Source organism: Labeo rohita, chromosome 19 (genome assembly GCF_022985175.1).
Source record: "Labeo rohita strain BAU-BD-2019 chromosome 19, IGBB_LRoh.1.0, whole genome shotgun sequence".
Classification (NCBI taxonomy): Eukaryota; Metazoa; Chordata; class Actinopteri; order Cypriniformes; family Cyprinidae; genus Labeo; species Labeo rohita.
In genome coordinates, this window is record NC_066887.1 from 14,388,274 (window position 1) to 14,405,152 (window position 16,879).

The 16,879-nt window shown below is 36.5% G+C and overlaps 1 protein-coding gene across 1 annotated transcript in view; it reads right to left on the reverse strand.

Annotated features, from left to right (window-relative positions):
• The window catches only part of csmd2 (CUB and Sushi multiple domains 2), a 385,015-nt gene that overhangs the window by 105,640 nt on the left and 262,496 nt on the right, over nt 1–16,879 (reverse strand). Inside the window, exons 26-29 of the mRNA XM_051136347.1 lie at nt 9,905–10,107; nt 5,554–5,745; nt 2,306–2,444; nt 1,952–2,139 (exon numbers count right to left, since the gene is read on the reverse strand). Coding sequence (XP_050992304.1) covers nt 1,952–2,139; nt 2,306–2,444; nt 5,554–5,745; nt 9,905–10,107 — 722 coding nt within the window. The remainder of the gene's footprint in view (nt 1–1,951; nt 2,140–2,305; nt 2,445–5,553; nt 5,746–9,904; nt 10,108–16,879) is intronic.

Genomic DNA, 16,879 nt, shown 5'->3' on the forward strand with positions numbered 1-16,879 from the left:
GCTGTTCTATCTGGTAATATATTACATCAGGCAGGACGTTCACCTATCATTCATCGACCTCAAATATGGCTTTTCATCTGACAGATGTAAGTAGTAGCAACTTTACATGGCACCCAAATCTAATGTTAACCTAGAAAAATGTGCACTATTGAAGTGTCTGGAGGCGCCAGGTCACTTGCACTTAAAATACTCCGTCATTTTTGCTCATACAGATAAAAGTATCTGTATCTGTAAATCAAATCTGTAAAGACTCTACATTTATTTGTGTGCACTCACAATAACAACGAAACGTTGCGCTTTTGTAAAATAATGAAAGCAAACAGGATGCGATTTCTGCCGTCTTGAGCGCAAAACTTCGAATCTCTGTGTATATGTGACTTGCAGACATGAAAAATAGGTCTATAGAAAGCAATATGTCTACTTTCAAATTAACCAATTCAAATGGAAAACAAAAATTCTCTGATTATGTAATCCGTTATGAAACAAGCGCATCACTACTGCGGAGATGACGAGTCAGTGTCGCCAACTTCATCTCTTAAGCCAAAAACAAAGAAAGCACTAGTTTATCAATAAATTATTAACACTTTAATGCAGTCTCCTTGCTATTTTTTCCGACACATTCATAATAATTCTATCCGTCAGTGCGCTGCAGCAAGCTTTTTCTGTGTGCGCTTGAGCGCTTATTAGGCTATGTTTAGTCGAGGGCAGCTCTAGTAGATATGGATATTTTTCTTGCACAAATGCATCGTTTCACTTCATAAGCCCTTTATTAACCCCCCGGAGCACTTTATATGAAGGACGGATGCACTTTCTTGGGTTTCACAATCTCAACACCGATTCACTGCCATTATAAAGCATGGAAGAGCCAGAACATTTTTAATACAGCTCCGATTGTATTCATTTAAAAGAAGAAAGTCACATACAGCTAGGATCACTTGAGGGTGAAAAACTTGTGGAAACTGATACATTTTGTTTTTTCAGGATTCTTTGATGAACAAGGTTTAAAACACCACTATAAATAGAAATCTTTATAAATACACTATACATGTCTTTAACAACACTTTCAAACAATTTAATGCATCCTTGCTGAATAAAAGTATGAATTTCTATTAAAAAGACAGCAAACCTTTGAAAAGCATGCTACTTTTTCCTTGCATATTAGTTACAAAAATAGGCAAATGTGTCATATGAATTATAATATAAAACCGCATCGGTGCCTCAGTAAAACTGAACCTGTCACAACAACAACATGATTTTGTTATTAATATATTCATTTTACACAGATATCTTCACAGTCTACATAATTTTCAACACAAAGAGGTCTATTAAGAAAAAAATGCCATTTCAAGTACACTTCTGATGGTCCACTGAGGCAAGGATCGTTAGAAGTGTGGGAGTATCTCAGTATCTCCGTTTTATTTGCTCGCCAAAGCCAATTTTTAACGTGTCCCTGACTCTTGGCGAGAACTGATTTTGGACTGCGGTGTGTCTGATCGGACAAGTCTGTCATTTCATGAATAAACAAATAAGCCAAAGTGTCATCAGACAAAGTGAGGTCAGCAGGGCACGTACGGAGACAGCAAACTCGCATTTGTTCTCATTTATGCTGAGCCTTTAGTGTGACAGCAAAACATTGATCAAATGCCAGCTTTAGTGAGCACATTCTGGCTTTTCATTTTCATAATTCTTCTCTAGACGACTGCGAGAAGTGCCACGGGTCGATAATTATACGCTACACGAAAGCGGTACGAGCAGGAGGGGGTGATCAAGACAACAGTCAAAGCTCTGTTGCAGTACGGCACACTACAGAAACGAAAGAACAAAAGGTAAAGACAAATGGAAAATTAAGACCTACTGCCATATGACCAAATTCTTTCACAATACAGGAAAAGGAGCCTACTAAATAAGAATGGAAGTGACTTATTCCTCCCACCACAAGGGGATGACATACCAGTGTACTGCAGGACAAATCCATTGCTGCTGAGTGAAGCGTCACTGCGGAAGGCCAGGAAGAGTGTGTTGGAGCTGCTCTCAATGCGGTCAGGGACGTCCGTGCCGTAAAAGCTGCCCAGCAGAGGGCTGAGAGAATCAGGCCCATCGTAGACATGCAGGAAGTCGTAGCTCGGCTCTAGACTAAAGCTAGTGTGAGGAAGAAACATGGACTATAAACAACCAGTGTTGTCATTGTTAGGGTTAAGGTTGTTGTTATTCTTAACTAAAACTATTAAAAATCATTTTTGTAAATTGAATGTTAGATGGAAATGGGGGACTTCAATTAAAAAAACAAAACAAAAAACACTCTTACTGATTGAAAGTAAGTGATATGATGTGGTCTGGCGTTACTGTTACGGTCCAGTCACATTCTCTGCCATGAGGATAGGGCTCTGGGTATTCAGGAGACAGGATCAGTCCACTGGGACCGGTCAGATTCCCTCCACATGGAGCTGCAATATAAAAGAAACGAAAAAGACATACAATAAAAAATCAAATACTGAACATACTGTGCTACTTGCACTTTCAAAATGTGGGCCCTTATGTTAAAACTTCATCTAGAGGAGTGGTTCTCAACCAGGGGGCTAAGGCAAATAAAGATTACTTGAAGAAGTTTACTTTCAGAACAAAAATTTACAGATAATGCACTTACCTCCTTGTCATCCAAGATGTTTATGTCTTTCTTTCTTGAGTTGATAAGAAATTATGTTTCTTAAGGGAAAACATTTCAGGAATGCAGTCCATATAGTGAACTTCAATGGTGTCCCCAAGTTTGAACTTCCAAAATGCAGTTTAAATGCAGCTTCGAATGGCTCTAAATGATCCCAGCCGAGGCAGAAGGGTCTTATCTAGTGAAACGATCGGTCATTTTTGAAACAAACTGACAATTTATATACTTTTCTAACCTCAAATGCTTGTCTCGTCTCTGTGATGTGCATACTTAGTCTGTGTAATCCGGTTCAATACAGTCAAAAAACTCCCATCTCATTTTCTTCTTCAACGTGTTTTACCTTTTTTTAAGAATATTTTTTGGTAAAGGGCGTTTGATCTTCTTTTCAAGTTCACTTTGTAAACACTGGGTCCCTGGGTACCTCTGCAGCAATGTAGTACGATTTTGAAATTGGGGAAGAAAACGAGATTCGAAATTTTTTGACATACCCTAACTGTACTGACTGTACTGAACCGGAAAAAAACGAAGTTCACGCAGACTTAGACAAGATGAGCGTTTGAGGTTAAAAAGTATATAAATTGTCAATTTGTTTAGAAAATGACCAATCGTTTTGCTAGATAAGAACCTTCTTCCTCGGCTGGGATCATTTAGAGCCATCTGAAGCTGCATTTAAACTGCATTTTGGAAGTGCAAACTTGGGGGCACCATTGAATTCCATTATATGGAGATAATTCCTGAATTGTTTTCCTCAAGAAACATAATTTCTTATTGACTGAAGAAAGACACAAACATCTTGGATAACAAGGGGGTGAGTAACAAAGCTATCCTTCAATGTTACAGTCTGCAAAGTTGTTAATCGAAAAACGTCCATGATAAACAAAGATATTGTCTCAAAAGAGAGAGTCGATTCTGAAATGCCTTAATGAGTCGTTATATTTTCCAATCTCCTGTCTCTCACTGATCTACATCACAAGTTAACATATCAGCAATACCTGCCTGCCCACGAATTACAAACACTCTAATGTTCCCACAAACACTTGTCAAGTTAGTGTGTTTACATCTTGTCGAGAAGACACTGTGTTCTGGGCTGTCAAAGCGAGTTTGTTTCGTTTTCATCGCTGAAAGATAATGTTGTCAAGAATCAGTGGTTTAAGTCCATTTTTTCTATGATACCACAGCAATACAATTCGAATCTTTTGTTTTGCTCGTCATTTTACAGAGGACTGCTTTTCTAATCTTGGTTTTTATCTTCATTGGCTTCTAATCTTTATTTGGACTAACAAGCATCTCTGAACCACAACCTGTGAGTACAACCTCAACTAACATATCCATCGTTATCATGTTAAGCGTTTACAGTTTAGCACCTAAACTTTAGCTGTGGGCACGATTTGCTTGCATAAATGTTTTTGTCATTATTCTAAGAACAGACTGGAGCACTAGTACAGTTTTGGTGCATGCTTTGTCAATGGTAGCCAGGGTTGCCAGGTTTTCACAACAAAACCTGCCCACTTGCTACTCAAAAGTAGCCCTAAACTAGCCCAATCACGTTTCGAGTGGGGTCCCCCGGTAAAAACTGCATTCCTGGGTGTAAAATCTTTTTTTTCTCAGGGTTCCACTGGTAAATACACATTCCAGGGGCTAGATATGACGTTATTGGGGTTGCTTCAATCAGTGGACATAAAAAACAACCATGGACTTGGCTTTAAACCTGTCGCATGGGACTCCAACACAATATCAGTACACTTTATACTACCATATGAACTGCTCTTTAAAATTATATACAATAAGAAAAAAACAAGCACTAAAATAAGCTAAAAAAACAAACAAACTTAAAGTCAAAAAAAGAACCGCTGATCCAGAACAAATTTTTTAATTTTGCTTTGAGATAAACACTTCCTGATTTAACTATTAGCAAATCTGTAATTATCTAGACCCAAAGATGATCAAAGTAATGAGGTTATGTGCTAAACTCAGCAGTAGCAGGTTTTTACCTGAAATAGGCAAAGACCTCCAGGGTTTTGCCTGTGGTTCAGGTAAACATTAACACAAACTCATACTGAGTTTAATTGAACAAGGCAACCTAATTATAGTATAGTTAGTGTGGCTATTAACATAAAGTGGCTTTAATTCACAAAAGAAAACCAAATACTGCTGCCCCTAATGTCTGCAAAATCCTTACCTGGGAAGTAGAGTGATGAAATCTGTATAATGTAGCTGAAGCAAGAGAATCAGTGGTAAACAGCTGGCCAAGGCCAGCAGAAATATGCTCATAATTATCCTCCTCATGTGGTCAACAATATGGTGAATGTTCTTATACTTTCTGTGCATGATTTTAAAATGTATTTTGTATGTTTTATTTAAATTGGGTGAAAACTCAGTGAACAAGGTCTTGAAAAATGAAAACTGAAAGGAATTTCAAAATGACTTGAATTGCAACCTTGAGTCTATCTGAATGTAGTTACACAAACCTTTTCCTGTTGATTTTTCCTTCATCATACAATCACTAAGTGCATTTACACATACTGTACAGCAAAATGCCGATACTTAGCTCATTATATAAAATGTGTTTACATGTGATTTTGATTAGTCAAATCACAACTCTGTTGACATTCATCACAATTGCACTCTTTCTTGTGCTTGTGTGAAACATGTATTGTTCTTTATGTGAAACTAATGGGACAGAATATTCTCCTTTTTCAGGAAGTAAGCTATTTTTGTACTGCTAAAATAATTGGAAGCGGCTGACAACGGATGCCATGCACATTCAAGATAAAAAGATAAAAACACCTGCTCTTATGTTAAAAAAATAAAGCGTGAAGATGCAGTGATCACTGTGAAAGTGTTGGTTGAGGAAGGAAGCGTTTATATTTCTTAATCTGGCATGTTCTTACCAGAACAGGTGGGTGGATCGGGCTGCCAGAAGAAACGGTTGTTGATCTCGGTACAGGTGATTTTGGTCGCCCCCTGTAGGAGGTATCCAGGATCACACTGGAACAGCACATTATCCCCTGGCTCTCTGCTGTCTCCTATGCGGGTGCCATTTGTTGGAATGCCAGGATCGTTACAGGAAGTGGCAGTTGAAACTGCAGAAAGAAAAACTTCCAGTCAGCAACCTTAACGTAATCAATGGATCCCATTGTCTCAATATCCTAGACCATTGATTCTCAACCGTTTTGACCCGAAGGCCTCCCATTGTCAAGGAAAATATCTAAAGGCCACCCAATTTATTTCTGGTACTGCTGAAAAGACAAGGCTGCTTATTTGCAGAAAGTAGGACTGGCAAAATATTATAAAAGAAAAAAATTATAATAATAATACTCAATTCAATTAAATTCAATTCAATAATTCAAAAAGTTTCAAGAACTGAATGTCCTTCAGGGTTTACGCTTTCATACCAATTTATTGATATGACTTTTCAAGTCATTTGTAATTACAGGGTTGTTTTCCCATTTTAAAGCTTGATATAACCAGAAACAATTTATACTGATTATTAAAATGCCTTTTGACATTTTAGGATTTTAATTTTCATGACTTTTCCAGGTCTAGAAAACATTTTTAAAATTCCCTCATATATTCAGGCTTTTAAATAAAAATGACAGTCGATGAGGGAAATAATTGTAAGTTCACACTGAATTTTTTTAAACTTATTTTAATGTTCATTTTCTTATTTAAAAGAGTAGTTCACTTCCAGAATTAAAAATGATAGTTTACTCACCTCCATGTGATCCAAAGTAATTTTGAAAAAAAGGTTTCTGATGAAAACATTTCAGGATTTTTCTTCATATAGTGGATTTCAATGGGGATCAATAGGTTGAAAGTCCAAATTGCAGTTCAATGAAGCTTCAAATGGCTCCACCTGATCCCAGCCAAGGAATAAGGGTCTTATCTAGCAAAATGATCGGTAATTTTCTAAAAAAAAAAAAAACAATAAAAATGGACATACTTTTTAATCATAAATGCTCACTAGCACCAGCACCAGCCCGACCCTGTGTTTACAAAGCGAACGTGCAAAGAAAGTCAAACGCCCTTTACAAAAAAGGTAAAACAACGATGTTGGATGATTTTTAAATCAAATTACACAAACAAAGAACTAATTGCGCATCACCTTTCCAACGTGATTACATAATGCTTGAAGACTAGCTTGAAGAGCTAGTGAAAGATGAGCATTTGTGGTTAAAAAGTATATATTTTTTTTTTTGTTTGTATTTTTTTAATCATTTTTTTGAAAATGATTGACTGTTTCACTAGACAAGACCATTATAGACCTCTACCCTTGTAGAGCCATTTGAAGCTGCACTGAAACTGCAATCTGGACCCTCAACCCGTTGATTCCAATTGAAGTCCACTATATGGAGAAGAGTCCTGGAATGTCTTCCTCAAAAACCTTAATTTGTTTACGACTGAAGACAGCAAGACGTGAACATCTTCAATGACATGGAAGTGAGTAAATTATCAGGAAATTTTTTATTCTGGAAGTGAACGACTTCTTTAAGTAATTTAAATTTATCTAGAGGCCCCCTAGTGGGCCCTGGACCTTTGGTTGAGAACCACTGTGTTTTATATATAACCAATCTAAGTCATCTGCTGGTTTGTGGTGCTGACCTACCAGGCATTTCAAACATTCACTATAACTGCTGTAAGCCTGCAAACTACCTGCACTGTTAGAACCAACTGAATCCATAGCACCCAAATGACAGCTCTAGTCTGCGTGCTTCTACATGCCTTCATTTATTTATCTAGACACCTGCATCTCTGTGGTGCTCTCTCATAGATGCTTTAACCCAGATGGGCTGTTTTAAAAGTAAAATGTAAGGCTTTGGAACAGAAATAACATGGCATTGATGCGTAATGGCATATTATTGCTTTTCCTTTTTATGTAAAACCTTTAATGTCTTTTTTAAATCTCTAAGATATCACGTAAGAAATCAGGACACTGTGGTTGGAGTGATGGCTGATGGAGGTGGGTGGGGATGGTTACCCTGGTTACAGGCTGACAGCAGACAGAAGCACATAAACCTTGGCTTAACAGGTTTCATTTATTGTCAGTGGAGAGGCTGCATCTGTAAGGACGTGCTGCATGGTGGGTGCTGTCGGAGGCTTTTGGAGAAGCTCTAAGATGGGGCTTCTCAGCTGTCATTCTGGAGCTCAAGAACTGTCTCCCACTATCAAGGCTTTTATCAGAAATGTTGAGATTCAGAATGGTGCTGAATGGAAAACAGCAAGACGCAAATGAAATTTTCCAAAAAACACAACATTAACTTACATGTTCGCTTATGGGGTCATTTTTGTTTTATGCGGTAAAACACAGAAGCACATTTACTGAATAGATTTCCAGATACAGAAAAAAAAAAAAATCAAGCAACCTGCCTCAAGTCACATTACAGAATAATTCGCTCAGATGATTGGCTACTACTGACTCATAGAACTGTCTGAACAGTTGGTCGCATACTTGAAGTATTGTCTGCATGCTCAATACTGCAAGAACTTGCTTACATTTATGAAAATGCCAGTTCTCACCAGTTCTCATTATTAACAACATATTAACTATGACTTTTGCCTCAATAAACTCCTAATTTGCTGCGTATTAGTAATAGTAGTAGTAAGGTAGACTTTTATTCTAGAAGAGATCTTTGTTCATATTCTGGACTGTCATAAATAAATAAATAAATAAAATATAGCTGCAAGCAGCGATTACCGGGTTCAAGCGCTTTAAGGCATTTAAGCACATATGAAGAAAGACATTATGTAGCAAGCCTGTAACCACCTAAATCAATTATTTAAATAAAAAAAGCATTTTTGGAAAATCCATGTAATTTACCATAGAAATATTATGTTTTTTAACGTTTATGACTGTTATGTGATCCGATCTCCTTAAAACTTTGCATGCTTGTTTACAATCACCTATTGTATGTGCTCACCCAGTTTCGTGAAGATTTGAGTTTTTCTTTAGGCTTTATAGGATTTAGGGTAAATTTGGACAGGCCCCTTTTCTAAACGACCCTGTTATAGCTTCCCAAAGGGTACATTTCAACAGTTTTTTTGATAGTTATTGACCTAGAGAGTCAAGAAAATTGTACTGCAATGTTTTTTTTTTTTCAGATTGAGCGAAAACCTAGGACTAGTTCGCTAAAGTAGGTCTTTGACATCTTCTCAATCATTTAACACGATTTGACTGACAGCAGTGGTTCTAGAAGCAAAGTTGTCCGGAATAAGGAGTTCCATCATGTGATATGAAAATCGTGCATATGTGAAAAATAATGCGGAAAGTACAATCGTTTATGCCCTTGAAAAATGCGATACCGCCGCCAGTGGCCGATTTCTTTCAAATTTCTCACAGACCTTTTCGAGTTTCGTTCCAATCGGCCTCCATTAACCTTGTCTAATAGGTGCTCAAGCTACATCGGCCAATACTTTTTTTGAGATACGCAAATGTCTTTATAGACACTTGTGGCACTTTAGACCAAGGTCGTGCATAGCGATTTTCAAGTTGATAGGACAAAAAGTTGCATAGTTATAGCCATTTTTAAGTGGCCAAACTCTGTGATTTTGTTCCTGTGACCTCAGATTGAGCTCTTACATACGTGTTCTGAGTTTGGCGAAGATATCTCATTCTGTTCAGGAGTTACAGGCATTTTACTAAAAGTGGCCCCGCCCCTTTCGAACGTTTTGGCGTCCCTTTGTGATGGTGAGCTCAACTTTGTTTTTGATAATTATTGATATTCACTCTCAAGATAATCTTCCTGCACTGGTTTGGTTCCAATCGGGTGAAAAACCTAGGACTAGTTCGCAAAAGTAGGTTTTTCAAAATGTCCAAAATCACGGTCACGACTGAATCTGAGGAATGCGTTTTGTCCTGCCAAGGATTCCAATGACATAAGATACTTGAGCCTGCAACTGATGGTTTAGGGGTTATGAGCGATTTCATAATTTCGCTGTAGCGCCCCTGTCAGGCCAATTGGGGCGAGCCTTGGTGATGTTGTCGGTGGTGTGAGTACTACCATCCCTCCAAGTTTCAAGTCTCTACGACTTACAGTTTGGTCTGCGCTATCAGTTTTACGTAGAGATTGCTGATCCTTGGCCAATCTAACAATTACAGTAGGGTTTCAGTGCTACGCGCTTGAATTTTGTGAGGAAATTAATTATTATAATATTCCCTTACAGCATCTACACGATGGTGAAACTGGTGAAAATGTGGTGTGTGAAGTGGACTGGGAGTGAATGGAGTGCGAGTAAAACACATACCCGAGAACTGCAGAGCGAAACCCTGCTTGCTGGTGAAGAAGTCAGTTGTAAACTGCAGACTGACTGAGTTGAAGGTGCTGTGGAGGTCTGGAGGAAGTGTAGAGCCACTCAGCTCTCTCAGGAGGACTCCTCCGTCCTGAGGCCCATCCCAGATCCGCAAAACATCATGCACCTCTTCTGTGTGGAAGACCAGGAAATGCAACCTGTGGAGTTACACAAGCAAACATGTTAGTCAGTTATTGTGTTTAGATTAAAAAAGTTAAGTCAGAAGGGTGAAAAGAAAAGAGAGAAAAAGCAATCAGTATGGCACCAAGAGGAAAGAAAAGTAATTGGAGTCACTGCGTTAATTTGTACAGTTTCACAGGTTTTCACTAGTTATATAATAATAATTTGTTCTAAGAGAGATATGGTCAATTTGAAGTTGCGAGACAGGAAATTAGCACTTGGATAGTACTTGATATCTGAAGGATCTTAGACAGAGACAGACAGAGATAAGATAAAGGGCAAAATAAGTGAAAATTAGTAGAATGACATCTGCAATATTTCATTTGCAGGTATTAAATATAAAGGACAATATTAATGAATGAGAGACAGTCTCTTCTCAGCTATAACATGCAGAATTTACAGTAAGTCATTAACCTTTAAGAAAATAAGAAATGAAACAGGACTTTCAAAATGATGCCATAAATGAGACATGCCACTTCCAATCTGAGAAAAATATACTTGTTTTCTGCAAACTAAATGCCAGAACCTGATTACTTTACTAATGCACAAGGTGCTAAATACATAACTAACAAAGTCTTCTCTACAGATAATTATTACAGACTGCCTTTACAGAAATAGGACAGTCTGGCTCTGTACATTGTCACTGCAGGTAGTAGGTGGGCATTATGAAAAACAGATTTTTCTCACCTCTTAACAGCCATGTGCATTATGACACACACTAAGAACAAATTTACCAAGACTGCCACGTCTTTTGAATTGGAGAAATATACAGCTAAAAACTAAAATCCAAATGATATGATTATACAACAACAAAATAACAAAGGGAAACAAACACAATGTTTTTGCGTTTCGTTATGCAAAATTACGCAAAATTTCTGAACTAAATCAATGCCTTCAAATATTTACCTTGACAGACAAAGCTGATCAGAATATATTACTCCATTTTCAAAGAAATGGACAGCAATGGTTAAATTTATGGATAAAAACCCATACTGTTTAGACCTCACTGAATGAAATTCAAGCTGGTTATCCTAAAAACCAAACACGTCTCAGAAGTAGATCAGTGATCTTAAAAAATGGAGGTACATTTGTCCCAAATAATTTTTTAGACATTTGTGTAAAGAGCAATCTTGGGAACCTTCTTTGTTCTGTGATAAATTCAAGACATCCTTATGAATCACAAAGAGCTGAGTAAAGCTCAAAATAGATTTTTATTATTATGGTACCACCTTGACAAAGTACAAGCTAAAACAAGAAATGAAAAGAAACCAAAAAAATGACTACCTGTTCTAAACTGACAAAAACATGCCTGTGCGAACTTTTTCGCAAGACGCATAATACATACCAGTAAGTACATATCACTGCACTTTCCAATACAAATTAACACTAGAGGCGGAAAAATATTGCGCACTTGTAATTATTTTCTTTTACAGTTATAATTACAGCTCCGTAGCTCAGCTAGCATCCAACTGGAAATAGGATGCAAAATCCTTGGGTATGACTTCGTAAAAACATGAGTCACGATCAAAAAACAAGCTAAAGCGGCATGCTTGCGCTTGCGTTTTTACACCACATTCGCTTTTGTTCACACTATCAGCCAGGTTTATGTGTAATGCAGATGGTCACAGAGCATTAGAGTTATAGCACCACTCAACGGACATTTCAAAACCATATGTACGTTCATCTGTTCCAGAGGAAAAAAAAATAAAAATAAAATTAGCGCCATTCAGTGGACATTTCACATCTAATATGTCACGTAACGTACATGGCAGTAACCATTTCGCATCATGCGAAAACGTTCCCACAGGTGTGTTTTCGTCATGGGATCAGGTTGAAAAAGTATAATCTGTTCCATTTACAAAACACTTTAGAGACTGGCAAGACAAAAGCACTAAAACAAAAATAGCAAAGCATCCAGGTAAAACTCTTTCTGTAGAACAAAACAGAAATTCTAAGCACAACTTAAAATAAATAAGATCATATAAACCTTGGCATGACTGGAACGATTTGCAAGAGTTAAATCATCAAAAGTTAGCAAATTGAAAGGAAATTATGTAAATGATCTCAGGAGCCTGCTTTTAAGAAACTGAAGTAAAAGCCCTTAACCAAGGAGGCGGCGGAGAACTTTGTCACACGTACAAAAACACAAAAGCTCATTAACACAGACTATGCTTCATTAACGCAGAATCAAAAAAGGGGTATTTTTCCTGCAAAAAAAAAAGCAGAGTAAGACAATAGGTCGAGTATAAGGCAATTCCACGAATTACCGGCGTTCTATGCTAAGTGAGCAAAGAAAAGAGATCATGTGTTAAAGCTGACCTCATCCCTCATGGTTCACCGGCCTTTTACACACGGATGACTCCAGGGGCGGTACGCAAAAGATTGATGCCTCAAAAGCCAAGTTAGATACTTATTTCTAGAAAACAAACATGCACCCCATGACTCTGGTTATGTTCATCTGCATTACAAACTAAAAGACAGCCTGGTTATTGAAGACAAAAGGGGTTTTATTGAATTGCATTCCTCCCATGTACAAACAACTGCTGTGGGGATGAAAATAAATTCAATAGGGTGTTGTAGGTCATACGTGTGTAGTACTTCCACTGAATTGTTGCCATGACAGCGCATTCACACACCAGTAGCAAACCGCTTTGGCTTACTGTAATTCACTAAGTAAATTAGCAGAACTTGGTTTCCAGGTTTCCAGCTCTCTATGTGTGTGTGTGTGATTTTCCACCTATAAAGAAGGTGGAGAAACACACAACATACAGCAAACTGTGAGAACTTCAGGTGTTTCACTCTGCACACAGTCTTGGTGTGAAATGAAAGAGATCAACAGTTATTTATAGCTGTGTATATAATAAAGAAAGAACCTGCATCTACAAGTAAACCACGTTCACACTGAGACTGATGTAGCGACAGAATCTCAGCGATTTCCAGACAAGAGTGGCAGGATTCAATGGTGACACAATGTAGCTGTGTCCTTCAGTCTGATCAATTTCAGTTACATTTCATGCCAATTAGGAGTGATGTGTGTAGCAACTACATGTTGGAGGAAAGACTGTGGAGCTCAAAACAAAATTACAAAACCAAAAAAAGAACTTGATATTCGAAAGTCAATGGATTTGCGACTAAATGTAACATTTTGTCTGTTAAAAAATAACATACACAATAGACTGTAGCATCTGAAGCCTAAAGAGATAGAGGGAGTGTGCCATTTTCTGGAAAACTACTGAAAGTTTTGCCTACGCCATCACTTTCAGAGAGAGCGGCGATAATTGGGCTGTAAACGGCTTCAATGCGCTGTATGTCAGACACCATAACATACCTAATAAAACATAAGTATGAATAAATAAAACGTAAGTATGCATTTGTTCTTAACTCGCTGAAATTAATAGGTGATTTGTATAAAATGTAAATCTATATATTCTCAGCTGTTTAAAAGATTAAGGCAATTATCAAAGTTTGAGAAAATGTTTAATTTTCCAATAAAAATGATAAATATTTAAGTGATTTGTAGCATTTAATTGCACCTTAGCAGACTTCATACCAGTCAAAAGTTTTTGAACGGTAAGATATTTATTATTATTATTTTTTTTTTTTTTAAGAATTATCTTCTCACCAGCCCTGCATTTATTTGATCCAAAATACAGCAAAATATTTTTCTATTTAAAATAATTGCTTTCTATTAGAATACATTTTAAATTGTATTTTATTTCTGTGGTCAAATCTACATTTTCAGCATCTTTACCTAGTCTTTAATGTCACATGATCCTGCAGAAATTATTCTAATATGCTTTTGCTTTTATTATATATTTTTGTTTTAATATATATTTATATTTATGTTTTTTTTTTTTTTTTAACAGAAATTAATACTTTTATTTAGCAAGGACGCTGGTGATAAAGACACTTATAATGTTATAAAATATGTCAGTTTAAGATAAATGCTGTTCTTCTGAACCTTATATTCATCAGAGAAACCTGAAAATCAGAATATTAGAATGATTTCTGAAAGATCATGCGACTGGAGTAATGATACTAAAAATTCAGCTGTGAAATCACAGGAATAAATTACATTTTAAAATATATTCAAACAGTTATTTTAAATACTAAAAATAGTTCATTTTTAGTAGTACAGTTTTTGCTCTACTTTGGATCATATAAATGCAGGCTTGGTGAGCAAAAGAGACTTCTTAAAAAAATAAATAAATACAATTCTTACTGTTCAAAAACTTTTGACTGGTAGTGTATATTTGTCATTGTCTTCATTGCACACATTGTGAAAATACAATGACATTAACAACACAGACCCCACTAGCGACAAACAAGTACAGGGACGTAGCGACCTCCAGCGATAGCATCGCAGTCAGTGTGAGAGTGAGAGAGACAGAACGAGTCAGCGAGAGACAGATAAAGGAAGAGAAACATTATTCAATCCAGAAGTTCTAAATGAGATTAATCAGCCAACAGCCAGAATGCTATTACAAATCTGATAAAGAACCAAATTATTCCATCCCCCTCCACCCTTTTGGCAACACAAAGTTTTACCACACACATATTGTCACTTTCTGCGAGGAAATGAGCACTTCAGAAACCCCCTCAGACTCCATCATCCATCGCATCACTGCCGACAGGACGGATCTGTGTCATGCTAATGATAAAAAGCTAATGTATGCAAGTGGCGGCTGGTTTCTCAAGGGGAAGCAGGCGCACAATGATGCATCTATTCCCTTAATGTCACCCGGCTTCCTTTTTGCCTGCAAGATTCTAAAGCAGGTGTTACGCGTAGTTGCTGGTCACCAGCTTATGTTGCGTTTTGAATGCTGTTTTTTTGGTGTTGCCGTCAATGAGCTAATCTAGCTGCAAACTACCACTAACCATCATAAACCAGTGTGATGGTCACATCTTCCAAAATCTAATTAGCCAATTACATGGTAGTAACTCACAAGACATGGTTAAAACAATCTGCGGAAGTTCAAACCGAACAACCCGGTTCTTGGAGCCAGACTGGTCTGAGCATATCAGAAACTACTCATCTAAATGGATTTTAATTAATAAATACTAATAGTATATAAATAATACTAAAACAATCTTTATTCTGCTCTAAAAGAGACCAACTTAGTTGAATTTTCTTGTTGGTGTAAATTTTATGATGGTTCATTTTTGATGGTTCTGAGGTTGATTAGTTAAGAATAAAAGATCAGTGCACAGTTGAACTTTGAACTGCAGAATTTATTCCTCTTCAGATATTCTATCTTTAACTCTTAATCAGGATATAAAAAATTCTGTGTGGATTGAGGCGCTTTATTATGGTTAAACTAGAGTGAGCCAGCATGAAAATTCATACAGGTCTAAGTTGATCTTTTGAGAGGCATTTTAGGTCCAAGTTCAAAAGTCTGGAGTCAGTTACAAAAACCTTTTTTAGTGATAGTTCACTTAAAAATGAATATCATCATTTACTTATCCCTCGTGTCCTTTATGCAATTCTTTTTTCGGCAGAACACAAAAGAAAATATTTTGAGGCATGGAAGAACTGTTTTTTTTTGCTAAAGCAATGCAATCATTTTTCTTTGGAAGACAGATTCTGCCACTGAACAAAAAAATAGAAGGTAATTGTGACTTTTTTATCTCACAATTTGGACATTTTTCTGAGAATTGTGCAATACAAACTTGCAGTTGTGAGTTATAAAGTCAGTATCGCATGAAGTAAACTCTCTCAGAAATGAGAGTTTATATTCCGCAATTGTGACTTTTTTTCTCTCAGATCTTCTCAGAAGTCTTTGTCTCGCAACTGTGACTTTTTCTCAGAATTTTAATTTTATATCTCACAATTTTGATTTTTTGGTCACAATTTATTTAAAAAAAAAAAAGCTGTAGTTATAATTCTATTTTACTTTAAACACCTAAATTGCTGCTTATTATTATTAATAGTTAGTAAGGTAGTTGTTAAGTTCAGGTATTGGGTAGGACGAGGGTTGTAGAATATAGTCATGCAGAATAGGTGCTTTACAAGTACTAATAAACAGCCAATATGTTAATAATAGGCATGCTAATAAGTAACAAGTTAATAGTGAGAACTGTTCCTTATATTAATGTGCAAGTTTACTAAAGTGCAAGTTTATACCTCGCAATTTTTTTTTTTTTTTTCAGAATTGCATGTAATTGTTAGTTTTTTTTCCTCAGAACTGTAAGTTTATATCTCACAATTGCAACTTTTTTTCAGAAATGCATGCAATTTTTACTTTTTTCTCAGAATTGTAAGTTTATACCTCGCAACCTTTCTCAGAATTACAAGTCTGGCAATTGTGAGTTAAGTCAGAAAAGTCTATATCTCGCAAAAGTGTTTTTTTCTCAGAATTGCGAGTTTGTATCTCGCAATTCTGACTTTATTCTCAGAATTGCAATTCTGTATCTCGGAATTGCAACTTTTTCTCAGAATTGCGAGTTTATCTCGCAATTGCGACTTTTTTTCTCAGAACTGCACTTCTATCTCACAATTACGACTTTTTTCTTAGAATCTCGCAATTGTGACTTTTCTCAGAACAGCAAGTTTTTATCTCGCAATTGCAACTTTTTTTAGAATTGCATGTCATTTTTACTTTTTTCTCAGAATTGTAAGTTTATACCTCGCAATTGTGATTTTTTTTCTCAGAATTGTGAGTTCATATCTCAAAATTGTGACTTTTTTCTCAGAATTGTAAGTCTGGCTATTGTGAGTTAAGTCAGAACTGCAAGTCTATATCTCGCAAT